At 55.0% G+C, this 13,307-nt stretch overlaps 5 protein-coding genes across 5 annotated transcripts; 1 reads left to right on the top strand and 4 right to left on the bottom strand.

The window, feature by feature from the left end:
• Window positions 1-1,711: 1,711 nt before the first annotated feature.
• POSPLADRAFT_1046353 (hypothetical protein) lies at window positions 1,712-4,388 on the top strand (the record flags this gene model as incomplete). The annotated part of the gene is made up of 5 exons (XM_024479006.1): window positions 1,712-2,107; window positions 2,160-2,732; window positions 2,785-4,034; window positions 4,094-4,292; window positions 4,350-4,388. 5 exons carry the CDS (start codon window positions 1,712-1,714, stop codon window positions 4,386-4,388), a joined length of 2,457 nt encoding a protein of 818 aa, XP_024339796.1.
• A 400-nt stretch (window positions 4,389-4,788) lies between these two features.
• POSPLADRAFT_1142238 (hypothetical protein) lies at window positions 4,789-5,661 on the bottom strand (the record flags this gene model as incomplete). The annotated part of the gene is made up of 4 exons (XM_024485403.1): window positions 4,789-5,076; window positions 5,157-5,336; window positions 5,392-5,439; window positions 5,506-5,661. The coding sequence occupies 4 exons, from the start codon at window positions 5,659-5,661 to the stop codon at window positions 4,789-4,791; spliced, it is 672 nt and encodes a 223-aa protein (XP_024339795.1).
• A 1,543-nt stretch (window positions 5,662-7,204) lies between these two features.
• On the bottom strand, window positions 7,205-8,195 carry POSPLADRAFT_1107845 (hypothetical protein; the record flags this gene model as incomplete). Its single annotated transcript, XM_024483314.1, has 2 exons — window positions 7,205-8,010; window positions 8,069-8,195. Coding segments are annotated over 2 exons (933 nt in total), but the record flags the coding sequence as incomplete, so codon positions are not given.
• Window positions 8,196-9,384: 1,189 nt separating this feature from the next.
• POSPLADRAFT_1056353 (hypothetical protein) lies at window positions 9,385-10,683 on the bottom strand (the record flags this gene model as incomplete). Its single annotated transcript, XM_024480761.1, has 2 exons — window positions 9,385-10,433; window positions 10,497-10,683. 2 exons carry the CDS (start codon window positions 10,681-10,683, stop codon window positions 9,385-9,387), a joined length of 1,236 nt encoding a protein of 411 aa, XP_024339793.1.
• Window positions 10,684-11,169: 486 nt separating this feature from the next.
• Window positions 11,170-12,865, bottom strand: POSPLADRAFT_1046351 (hypothetical protein; the record flags this gene model as incomplete). The annotated part of the gene is made up of 4 exons (XM_024479005.1): window positions 11,170-11,266; window positions 11,320-11,845; window positions 12,393-12,536; window positions 12,595-12,865. 4 exons carry the CDS (start codon window positions 12,863-12,865, stop codon window positions 11,170-11,172), a joined length of 1,038 nt encoding a protein of 345 aa, XP_024339792.1.
• Window positions 12,866-13,307: the final 442 nt, after the last annotated feature.

Below are 13,307 nucleotides of genomic sequence, written 5' to 3'. Positions count from 1 at the left end.
AGCGTCCGCGCCTGTCATCGGAAGAATGATGACCGAGATTATTTGTCGGCCAAAGTGAGCTGCAGCGATTAGCATTAGAACTCACCGCGTTCTCGACGAGTGTTATACATCTAGATCTCAACAATGCCCCATTTGCATGAAAGGCGGTTGGAAGGGGAAGAATTGATGGTTCTGAAATGTTCTACGGCACTGAGAGTTCCTCCAACCGCGGATGGCGGAAAAGCCGCATAGATTTCTGTAAATATGCGGCGAGTCCCCCATAGTCACCGCAGTTACCATATGTATGCATGGCCCACGTTTTGCCGTGACTTTTGTGTTTAACCTTTATTTTGATACACTCTCCTTTATAAGAGACCTTATTCCACGGCGATTCGCCTTTCCTGCATCGCTTCTGTGTCTGAAAATGCAAGAATACCGGGAGCGCCACCTTAAAGACGCGGGTCACGTGCACAACGCGTCCATTGCGCGCGATCCACGACGCGTCCTGAGCTCGCATTTTTCTTCTCATCCTTCATGACGTCTCGACTATCAATTTCGATCTGTGGTGATGTATATATTGCTCGGCAACACATGCTACATTTTTCCAATAGCATATATTCGCAGCGAGAGGTCCTGCATTCTTTTCCACACTCAAAACCTGATCAATCACGATCCTCTCATACGCGACGTTTAGCTTCAAACAGAAGACATAATCAAGGCCCAGGGACTGGTGCGATGCGATACCGGGGAGCCCAGGCTTACATCGTGAGTATCGCAATCGAATTTGTCTAACCGGAGAGCTGAGCGCTGAGGTGCCGATATAGTTACTCAGATCGGTAGCACCCCTACTAGACTATCCTTCAAAAACATATTGAAGCATCAAGGAATGCCATCGCACGCTGTGTGCCTGTCCAAGGCGGCATTCGCTCGAGCCGGCAACCGTAACGACCGCATCTCGTTCCGCGTGAACAAGAGACACTATTCCAGATACCCCGGTGTGGTCATCTGCATCAATGGCTGGTTCGGTTCTGACTGACCTGTTCAGCTCAGCATGGGTTTACGGACAGTACCGCACGCAACCCATGATCATCACGGTCATGACCTCAGCGTTGGTTCGTTTTCGGATGTATGGCCACAGGCCTGTGCCCCCTGTCCAAGCAGGCCGCGAACGACAGGGAACATGAGAAATCGAGCTCACTGCCGTTCTAACCGCTATCGGTATTGGGTGATATGATATGACAGCGCCGCGATATGCGGGCGGCAGCGGCTGGTGCCCTTTGGTGCCAGTGACGACAGCACTTGGAAACTCACAAGATTTCTCAACTCGTGGGCACCGGACAGCCAATGAACTGCTAAAGCGCAGCGGACATCAACAAAGCTGGGAAGTGATTATATGGGCCTAGTTCCAAGGAGGCTATGGCGATAGCCCCAGAACAGCTTTCGTGGGATCCAAGTACCCTCAATCAGGAGGAGACAGGGTCACCACGAGACAACACACGACCAGAACACGACCCGCGGAGACAGATCAAGAGCGCCTGTGCGAGGCGCTGCGCCAATCGGGAATGCGCCAAATTGGGTAGTGTCACGTCGCGTGGCGCGTCTCCGTGAGATAAGAAAGCCGCGTACGCCGCCCTCCCCTGGTTACTCCCCAACCACCACCTCACCATCCTTCTCTGTGGGGGGTTCACCAGCTCGACTTACACTCAGTGTCAATTCCTCTCCTTCTGTCACGATGCGTCGTTTACTCGTCGCTTCGATCGCTGCACTCGGCCTCGCCGGTGCATTTGCCCATTCCGGCGGCAATGACAACCTAATTCGTCGTCGCAAGACCCTCGGGTTTGGCCCTGTTCATCCGCACGCTGTCTACCACGCGGAACCTGCCTATTCATCCAGCAGCTTCGTAGGCGCGAACAGTGACCCCTATGAGGTTGCGCAGCGCTTCGTCGAAGAGATCACCCGTGACTCATCACCCGCAAGCTCGTTCGTGATCCGCAAGGACTCATACACCGACAAGAGCACGGGCGTCACACATATTTATGTCCGCCAGTACATGCACGGCATTGAGGTTGCAGACGGTGATATCAACCTCAACGTGAAGGACGGCGTCGTTCTGTCATATGGTGACTCGGTGAGTTGCTCTGGCAGTACAGTTGATCGGTCGCTGACGTCAGTGTTCACAGTTCTACCGCGGTGCTGAGCAAGATCCGTTCATCCCTGCCCTCGCTAGAGGTCTTCCTGATGTCCACACCGAGCATTGTGTCAGCCTTTTCAACGAGCTCGAGACGCGGGCAATCCAGATCGAGGAGCTGGTAACAAATGAGGAGTTGTACAGCACGCAGGGTGATCAGGTTGCGCTCGGTCGCTCTGATCCTTCCGCCATTGCCGATGAAGTTTATGGTGACCTTCCGTACTTGTTTGACTGGAACTGCGCACACGTCCAGACTCCCTTTGTGATGTCGTACCACCCTGCGTTTTCTGGTCAGGAGGACTCGTTTGGCGACCCCACTCGGGCTCTGCTACAGTTCATGATCGCAGCGACGCCGAATGAGAAGCTCGCGCAGAAGCTGCAGGTCAACCCATCTGAGTACCTCGACAAGATGCAGTCGACTTGGGAGACGCACTTTGTCGGTGGTCACGGTACCATCTCGGCTACGGTTGACAACGTCCCTGATGCCGTCAGTCCTGTCAAGGCCAAGGCGGCCTTTGTGCAGGTCCCTAACGGCGATTCGACTTCTCTCGAGCTCGTGTGGAAGGTCTGTATTTGCCTGAATATCGCGTCTTCCCAGTTACTGACATGGAACACAGTTCGAGGTCGAGATGGAGGACAACTGGTACGAGGCTGCTGTGTCCGCTGCGCTCCCCCACCGCATCGTCTCCGTTGTCGACTGGGCGTCCGACTCTCCGATGCCCGTCGCCCCGATTCCGCCAACCGAGCACAAGCCCGGGCTCTATAAAGTCTTTGCCTGGGGCGTCAACGACCCGACTGTCGGCAACCGCTCAGATGAGAAGGAGAACTTTGATCGCGCTGCGAGTCCCGCGGGCTGGCACTCACTTCCGTATGCGAACGACCCACTGATGCTTGCGACTCGGGTCAAGAGTGGACCGAAGGGCGAGACGTTCCGCAACACAACCACGACGTGGGGTAACAACGTGTTTGCACACGAGAACTGGGATGGCCGCAACGACTGGATGTACAACTACCGACCTGACGCTGGCAAGGAGATGGTGTTCGACTACCCTTACGACCCGCAGGTGACGGACCGTACGGATGCGCTGGACGAGGCGAAGAAGCATATCAATGCGACGGTCACGCAGTTGTTTTACACGGCGAACCTAATTCACGATCTTTACTACCGCTACGGTTTCGACGAGGTCTCGGGCAACTTCCAGCAGCACAACTTTGGTCGCGGTGGAGAAGAGAACGATGCTGTCATCACGAATGCGCAGGACGGTAGCGGATACAACAACGCGAACTTCATGACGCCTCCTGACGGCCAGAACGGCCGCTGCAGGATGTACCTCTGGAATACCGCCATGCCGTACCGTGACGGCGACATGGAGGCGGGCATTGTCATTCACGAGTACAGCCACGGTCTTAGCACTCGTCTGACTGGCGGTCCCGCCAACTCTGGCTGTCTCGGCTGGGGCGAGTCCGGCGGTATGGGCGAGGGCTGGGGCGACTTCCTCGCGACGACGATCCGGAGCACGAAGAAGTACTCGGACTACGCGATGGGTGCGTGGGCGGCAAACCGGCCGACCGGCATTCGGAACTACATGTACTCGCTGAACACGACAATCAACCCTTCCACGTACAAGACGCTGGACAAGCCGGGCTACTGGGGTGTGCACGCGATCGGTGAGGTGTGGGCAGAGCTCCTGTGGGTTGTCTCGCAGCGCCTCATCAGCAAATACGGTTTCGTCGACACGCTGTTCCCGCCCGAGCCGCTCGAGAACGGCACCATCCCCGAGGGCGACTTCTACCGCCCAGCCGAGTTCACGGAGGCGGGCGTGCGCAAGCCCCTGATCCCCAAGCACGGCAACTCGTTGATTGTGCAGTGCGTGTTTCTTTTCCGTCTGTTTATCCAACTTGGGTGCTGATCATAGTCGTTGACAGGCTCGTGATCAACGCGATGAAGCTACAGCCATGTCGGCCGTCGTTCTTCGATGCTCGTGACGCTATCATCTCTGCCGACCAGATCCTGACTGGCGGCGAGAACCATTGTGACCTGTGGGTTGCGTTTGCTGAGCGCGGGCTTGGTCCTGATGCATCGGTTGAGGGCCGTACGCCGTGGGGTGGAGGAGTCCGCACTAACGTGAGTCCTTTTGTTGTATCTGGCTTTTTCAATGTCTCATATCCGACTTCTCCTTAGGACTTCGACGTCCCTACGAAGTGCAAGTCTTCGCAGTAGGTGTTCACTCCCCACTTGTAGATGCATGGTGTTCGTTGGTGGCCACCCTCGCTTATATGTAGGACGGGGGTCTACCTTGTACTATTAGACTTGTCACTCTGGATTCTGTAATAGATTACTAGCTCAGTATTTCTGGATGTGTGCGGACTTGCAAGCTGTTCTGGACCACGCTGTGTACTGTCACTAGACAATCCTCAAGCAACACCAAGTTCAATCAAATATTCAGAATTAGAAAGTCATGGCGTTATCTATGTCATGCCCATTGGCTAGATGTATGAATCGTTAACTGCCATGGGTATCTATGATGTACAATGAAAATCCAGTAGAGCAACTAGAGAGCGACACACTCGCGCAAGAGCGGCATCCTAGTGCGCAGCTGCGCAGCCCAAAACTCAGCATCTCAACACGCGCAGCCGCCTCCACTCGACCCTTCGCCGTCCTGGGTTTCGCTCAGGTTGATGCTGCCAGGCATGCTGCCCTGCGCACTGCCGTTCGCGCCGCCGAGGCCCGTACCGCGCTTCTGGCCCGCGGCCGCCCAGAGCTCCGGCGTGTCGAGGATCTTCTCGACGACCTCCTGGAACGCCTCGCGCACGCCCGTGGCCGTCTTCGCGGACGCCTCCATGAACAGCGAGCCCATGCGCTCTGCGAAGCGCTGCCCGTCGGAGTACGGCACTTGCCGCGAGAACTCCTGCGCATGCGCAGGGAGACGGGGTTCGGGGATCAGTGGCGGGAGGACAGGGGGGAGAGGGCAGTGCGCACCTTGTCGACCTTGTTCCCGACGATGATCTTGACGACCGACTTGGAGACGTACGTCTCGAGCTCGGAGTACCAGCGCGGGAGCGCCTCGAACGATTCGCGGTTCGAGACGTCGTATACCAGAATGATCCCCTGCGCGCCGCGATAATATGAGGACGTGATCGTCCGGAAGCGTTCCTGGCCCGCCGTGTCCTAGTACGAATAAGAGAGATGAACGGCAGCGGCGACCGACTGCGCTTCTGCTCACCCATATGCTAAGCTTGACCTTTCGCCCTTTCACATCCAACTTGTGGACCTGTGGCGCGAGCACAAGTTCAGACTGGTAGCCCCGCAACTAGCGACTCGCTCGGACTACACTCACCCTGAAGTCCACACCGATAGTCGCACTCGACTCGTCCTCTGGGAGCCATTGCTCGTCCGAGAATCTGAGCAGTAGACTGCTCTTCCCCACGGAGGAGTTGCCGATCAGCAGCAGCTTGACGTTCACGGGGCCTGTCTGCTCCTTGCTCTGAGCCATGTCGACGTGAGTTGGGGTCGTAGACGGTTCGAATACAGTTTACAAATAAGCTTTCGCGGAAGATGTGAGTCAGTGAATAGGAGAGATGGTGAAACGTTAGGTCGTAAAGCTGAGAGTAAGACGGCCTGAAGCGGCGTGCCAGAGCAGGGGAGGTAAGGCAGACATAACGCGACGCGTCGAGGTCTGTACGTAACGCTGTGGCATACCGCCTGCACGTGTATCACTCTCTTCATGTCGTTGTCCTCGCAGTCTGTGGCAGTGAGTTTCATGTTGATACCGTGATGACAACGTTTTGTGTTGTTCATGATTTGCACTGTAGCCTGACGCTAAACAAGAGGCTTGCACATAGCATGAGTGCCGGGAAGCAGACACCGACTTCGTTCAACAAAACCCCAATAGACTTGGATACAATGTAAATCACGAAACAGAAAAAACTACAACGTATGTACAACCAACAAAAAAGATCATTTTACACGACTTGAAGAGTAGCTCTCAAGTCTCATCGTCGCCGACGTCGCTGCTGCACCTCACGCGCCGCGATTCTCTCAAGCTCCAGCTCCTCATATTCCCTTTGACCTTCATATGTGTGTAGCAGCAGGTTTATTTGATCGTCATAGTCCATACCAGCATCCACAACGGGGTTTCCGTACTCGTCTTCCACAATGTGGTCGAAATGGCGCCTCAGTTGGCTAGGATGCGACGAATTCGGGTCCGGTGGATTGTCGATTGTCATTCCTGTGCGATCAACGAATTCATATAGTTCTTCAGGCCTTCCCCTCGCGGCTAGGTCTTCCAGGTGCGAGCCACCCTCGCTTCCGTGCCAGGATCCCTCTTCGGGGTCGTATTCTTCATTGTCCTCTCGGCCCTCGCCATGCGAGTAATCGTCGTCTTCGGAGCCGTTGTGCATTTCGAACCCATCGGGATCGTCCGAACTGTCCTCATCACCCTGATCGCCTTCACCGCCCTCATTATCCTCGTCGACATCTGCATCCGCCTCAGCAGGGACGTCATCTACCACTGCGTCATCCGCTACTGCGTCCCCCGTGTTAGCCGGGAACACCTCAATCTGGAATTGCGACTGAAACAGCTCGACGTCGAACTCCGTGTCGTCCGAGTTGGGCTCTCGCACAACGTCGAAGTTGAGGTGTATGCCGCCGCCTAGGTGGGGCGAAGGTGAATCCTCGACCGGGAAGACAAGCAGTGGCGAAGGGGGCAGGGCGACCTCGTCCTCCCCTGGGTCCTGGAGGTTGGCGTGCCAGAAAGGTGGAGTTGCCGGACGAGGTGCCGGTTGCACCTCGACAGCCCCAAATGCCGGTTCCTGGTGCTCGTCGTCGGCTGTTTGTATGGGAGCCGCGCTAGGGGCCTCGGGCTTGACTTGAGGCTCTTCGGCGGCTTGAGGCTCTTCAGCTACCGGTGCCACTGGGAAAGCCGGGGCTTCTTCCGCGCCATCGTGGACGGCGTCCAAGCCGACGATCTGGCGTTCTGCCGCGCGCGCAGCAGACGGGGTCATGCCCCACAGTTGCTGCATCTGCGCGGCATTCCGCTGGATTTCTTCGTCGGCCTCGGGCTCTTCTTTGAGCACTACTGCCGGCGATCCAAGGGGCATGTTCTTCAGCTCTGACTTGAGCACAAGCCGTTGGCGCTTGTAGTTGCGGCGGACCTTGGGACCACCGCCGTGCCCCTCTTCGCCGCTGCTGCTGTCGCCGACATTGTCGTCTCCGTCATCTCTGGGGCGCTTTGTCGGTGTGTGGAAACCAGGGATGCGTGGAAAGTCATTATTCCCAGCCTGGCGGGGCCGATAGCTGTCGACGTCGCTCTCGTCTGACAGATTGCCGTCTCCGGCCGCCACACGCTGGTTCAGCCACACGCCGAACTGGGGGCCTGCCAGCCTCCCAAGCAGCGTGACGACAGCTTGCGAGAGCTTCAGCTCCTGTTCGAGCTGGAGCTCCGCAACGCGCAGCTCGCGCGCCACATCGCCGAGGACAGACTCGGTTGCGAGGATGTTGTCCCCGACGAAGCGCTGCTCTCTGTGTCGCTGCTGGAACATCTTCTCGAGCCATTGGGGGTCATCTTCATCTAGTGGTGCCTCGACGGGGTAGGCGTAATGGATCGGGTTGTCGAAAGGGGCGCGCCTGTGGTCCAGTTGAGCCTGCTGGGGCAGTGGCGCAGTCGGGTCAGAGTCCACTGAAATGGTTTGGATGGTTCTATTCGAAGGAGGAGCTACAGAAAGCAGCGAAGGCAGGTGAGAACTAGGGGCATGGTTCTGTACGGGCGGGGGCCCACGCTCCAGTGGCAAAGATGGGGAGGTGCCGACAAGTCGGTCTTGTCTTTGAGAGAATATATGAGCCGCTATGGAAAATGGCACATCAGGGACGGCTCGCTGTAGAAAAGTAGGAGATGCATTTACAATCTGGCTCCAATCCAGGCGTGCAAGCGGAACTGGTGGCGCCAGCCACGAGATGGTTGCCTTCGACCGCCGCGAGTTTCTGTTCAGCATTTTGATGGCCAAACATTGAGTGAGGGAGCTTTGACATCGCGTATGAGTTAAGTAGATTATAGGTGATTGTGGTGTTGTGGCGGAAGTGTTGGGAGCTAGGTGGTGGTTGGTGGTTAAAGGAAAGGGGGCGGCGCCACAGGTCCCTCCCGTTATGATCAGCCAGTGCCACTCATTGGTGCCACTCATCTCGACGCGTCTCGATTATTGCTATTTTTCCACCTAACACGAGGCGATAATGTATGGTTGGTTGGATGACGCAGATATGATGCACCAGAACCGGGCATCCTTACCTTAATCTACGCTTACCTTTACACGAACCGGTGCCCTTGAATCTTGCACTGATTTCACATTAGTCTCACATTGTAAGAAAATCAAGACTGACAAGACTGTCACGAACAAACCCAAACTCGATTTGTGTTCACGGTAGTAACTTCAAGTCCGGCACATGCTACGACAACATTCGTCTTTGTGCAACTTCAGGGCTCTGGAACTGTGGAGAATGAGATCATCCCAGGTAGCTACTCACGTTGGTATTAATGAGTCGAGCAGAAGCAGCATACAAAATGCAGGCAGTCGTCGGCGTCGTGGTCTACGAGCACGAGCTGCCGCCCTACCAGGTTGTCTGGCTTTCTTTGTAAATGTCTTCGAATGTATGCTTTCTCAAGGGCAGTGACTGAACGCGCTTCCATTGTCTCTGAACGCCTGTATCGGAAACAATACTCGAGACAAGTAGACAAGGATAAAGATCCGTACGGTGTGAACAGATTCGAGGTGTGGGTTCCCCAAGGGACCCCAGCCTTCAGCGTCAACGTTCAAGGTAGACTTCTAGTCCTCCTACTATGTACTGACGCGTAACCGAGACATACAACCAGTGCTATGCGGTTTAACCTATCAAGCCTCCCCATCCAGCTCTACAATCTTCGATGTTCTCCGTGAGATCCTCTTCATTGATCTACACCAGCTCATACATACAACTTGAGCTGCTCCCGTGATCATGAAGCGCGGTACCGTCACCACTCATGCCTAGAATATGAGACGTTTTGCGCCTGATGAGACGCGGTGGTCGGTGAGCTAGTGCTGACGCTAATGTTGATGCGGGTGCCAGTGCCAGTGCGGGCGCCAGAGAGGCTAACGGGCTACTGACGAGATTGCTGGTTGCAAAGATAGTGAGGATGGGCAAGCTAGTTCATTTTCGAGGCGTTCGCTCAAGCCGAAATTCCCGAGAGTTAACCTTCATGCAGATGATCTTCCTCCCAGTCTATGCCATACCACTCGGCGTCAGCGTCAAGGATATTGTCTGCCATTGGCACGTCAAGGGAGCCAGGGCCTTGTTCCTCGAAATCCACACCGGCATGCGCGACCGACGAACAAAGTGCTTTATGAGAGCCGTCTTCTGCAGCGAGCGAGCTTTTGACAGCCTCCTGCGCAAGTACTGCTCGCGCCTCGCTCGCGTTGAGACCCCAGAGTGCATGCCTTCGTAGCTGATCTTCTGTGGGCTGCACCTCCGATACCGTCGTCAATCCATATAGGGGAACCTCTTTCAGTTTATCCTTCAGCAACAGGCGGCGGCGCTTGTACTCGTGGCGGACGCGGGGTCCAACGTCGTTCCCCTCTGCGCTCCTGTCGTCGACATCATCTTCTCTGATGCGTTTCTTACGGACAGGCGGGCCGGGAAAGCCGGGGTAGCAATATCCGCCATCATCGTCGTCGTCGTCGTTCGCTTGCCAGTCATATATGTCCTCGTCGCTCTCTGCAGAAAGCTCCCCCTGGCCGGCAGCCCGATGCTGATTGACCCATTCTAGGTACCTGGGGCCCGCCAGATTCCCGATTAGCTTGTAGACAGCCCTCGAGATCTTCCGCTCTCGATGCAGCTCGAGTTCTGCAAGGCGCATATCTTTCGCTGCATCAACCACAAACATCTGCGACATCCATTTGTGGGAGTTGATGGACTTGCGATCTTTCCGTAGTTGTTTGTTCATGTCCTTGAGCCAATCGGGGCTACCCGGGTCTAGCGGGGGCTCGACTGGGTACACATATTTTATGGACCCAGTAAAAGGAACATGGTCCTCAAATTCGTCCTCGCTGGAACGTTCTTCGTCTGCCTCGTTTGGGGTATCTTCGGACCTCTCGACAGGTTGTGGCGTAGGAGGATTGAGAGGTTGACGACGTGCAGACGGGCGAGAGGGCCGGTTCCCGACCGAGGGGAGACGCTTTCGAAGCATCAAGTCATCGGATTCAGCTGCTGTCTCTGCAGCTTTTGATGAGCCAGCAACGACTATGAATGTGAGCGCCCGTGAGTGTCGATCATGGATACAGAACGAACGATTATATCACACACACTCCGGCTGCTGCATCTCCACTGGTTCGGCGGGTCGATCATCTCGAAGTTTGGCAGATCGTGTTCTGCGGTGGCTGCCCTCAGCGACCGTAGGGGCAGGAAGAGTGATTTTGACTGTGGCGCCCTTGTGGCTGGCGCTAACAGCAGCTCGACGGTGAAGGATTTCTTGCTTTGATTCTTGTGGCATTGTATGTGAGCTAGGATTTGAATGTGCGTGTAGAAGCGGCAATGTATGTGACACAATGGGGGTGATAATCAAGGTCGGTAAGTGAACATCAAAGCGCCCTTGGCCCTTTAAAAGGAGCGAGGGCCAAAGCGTCGGCGACCGGCGCTCGGCCGAGCGCCGGTGCATGACCGACGGCCCAAGCGCGCCGCGGTGTTCGATGTTCTATTTCTTTTGCACGATGTTGAACAAACCATTATTGTCTTGTCCTCAATACAACGTGAGCTCAAGATAGTTTATGCGAGAAGTCCCTTATCCGTACGCATCACTGCTTGATTGACCACGGCCAGATGACTTACCTGTATTTGTTCCCATTCACCAGCTGTTATACACGGCGATGCTGGAAAGCTGCATGAACTCAAAGGTGATAGATTATACAGAAAGCAAGAATCAGAAGAGACGCACAATATAGCAAACACAGATACCCTACATCTAGTACACAAAGCCACATTATAGATGCGTCGAGAGATCATCATGTTCTGCTGGGTATACATAATGGTTCTGTCCAGCCATGACCAGTGGCGTAACGAGTTGCTCCGCAGACGGCCTGTTTGGAGTGAGTACGCATGGCACTATGCCAACTGTAGTGAAAACACTAACCCAAAGTTTAGACGCAAAAGCTCGTCGAGCAATGCGTCCTTGCGCTCTTTCCAGCACTTCTCCTCGTACTTCAGTACACGCAGCTCCTCGAGCAGCGCCTCGTGGTGCTCGAGCACCCAGCGGTATTTGGCCTTCATTAGCAGATACCGGACCATCAGCGGTGTGCGCCCCATAATGAGGCCCGTTGCGCGATCCATTTGCGCCAGAAGATGTGGTGGGATCTCATCCTCAAAGTCGTCGTACTCAACGAGCTCGGGGCTGAACGGTCGCGGCATCGCGCCGGGGTATGCGCCGTTTGTGTCGCCGGGCGACATGCGCATGTCCTCGTCGTCGGGGTGCGTGTTTGGCTCAATCTTGAACGTGCTGTAGCCATACGGTGGCTGTTCTGGCACATTTCCGCCAGCATCGGGCTCCTCCCGCTTCCGCTTGCGATTGCCGCCGCGGCCAGGGAGTGGTGGGGATATGTTGTGCTGGATCCGCATGTGCTTCGCCAGTGCATCCGAGCGGGTGAAGGATTTGTCGCATTCTATCGGGGTATAGACGTCAGAGTGTTGTCATGTCGAAGATGAAATACATTCTGATGGCACAGAGACAGGCGGAGCTGACGGTTTGCAGCGATGTGACCACAAAAACTCCTCGGGAGAAAGGGAGAACGCAGAGGACCCGACCTCTGTTTATAGGAGCCAATGCGATGCATATGACAGAATAAGAGCCGACCTTCTATGTCAATGCACCAGGGGGGGGATGATCATACACAATATTCATTCGAGCGTGAGATGCACATGCACACAATCACAATATGATAATAGGATACCCGGAATGGTACTTAGGGTATACCATCGTTGAACGCTTCCACTCGTCCAGAAGGTCTCGCTGATCGAACAAAATCCCCTGCCAAATATTCGCAAGAACAAGGGGACGTTCAGGGAAGAATGATGTGAACACCGTGCCAAAGAAATGACACAGAGCGGCACACGCATTGAGATTTGCCTAGCCCGGCGGTCTACCACAATATCATCGTATCCGGGGCGCCGACTGAAAGACGACCAACAAGAGGGGATATGCGTACGTACCTGGCCTCGGACACGTGAATGGTTTCTCGCCAGTGTGCGAGCGAATGTGTGAGATGAGCGCGAATCGGGAAGTTTGGGCAATGCCCCGTCGAGTGCACGTAGCCCATTCACATGTGTAATTCGATTTGTGGACGCCAATGTGGTCTGGAGTGCCATTGGTAGTCAGCTTCCGATCTTGGTTTCCGCGGATCGATGAATTCACCGTTATGTATATGCTCAATCAACGAAGGAAGGTGATTGAAGACCTTGCTGCACTGTTCCCATTGGCAAGTCATGGTGTCTGCCTCTGCCTCTTCATCTTGACCTTGTGCATCTGTGGGTCCAGACCCGGGGGACCCTGGGCGAGATACAGATTGGCTATACTCCGCGACTTCACCTCCGTACGAAGCGAGGTCGTCATTGTCCGACGAATCCGAGAAATGGTCCGAGGAGCTGAGACTCGGAGACGGCGATGGACTGTACTTGCGTTCCATGTTCAGACCTGTTTTCAAGTGTTGAGTGGGGTCCGTCGTCGACAAGAGAACTGCAACAGTCGGCCGTGCGGTCATTGCTTCGTGCATGGTCACGAATTGGTCACGGATCTTCCGTGTCACGCTATCTGCTCTGGGCGCTTGTGTAGTCAATGTCTCCCAGCTCACATACTATCCTTTCCTTGACGCTTTGTTTCAACACAGCGCTCCTCAAGATACCCTATAGTCCGATTTTATCATAATTTAATTTACTACCCAGTCAAAACTCTCTGAGCGCCCTCCTTCAAGTTGTCACATCCCCTTGCCCTACTATAGGCCTCAACCGACAACACGCTTTGATAAAGCAAGAGTCCACTACAAAATTCTAGGCCTTGCAGACCACACGATTCCAGCTTACTTCCGGTCAAACTTGACCTCCTCTGCGTCATTTGAATCCCAGTACAAA

The sequence above is a fragment of the Postia placenta genome (genome assembly GCF_002117355.1).
Source record: "Postia placenta MAD-698-R-SB12 unplaced genomic scaffold POSPLAscaffold_6, whole genome shotgun sequence".
In the NCBI taxonomy this organism is placed as follows: Eukaryota; Fungi; Basidiomycota; class Agaricomycetes; order Polyporales; family Adustoporiaceae; genus Rhodonia; species Rhodonia placenta.
Note: the sequence above shows the minus strand (reverse complement) of the source record. Positions and strands in the feature narration are given on the sequence as shown.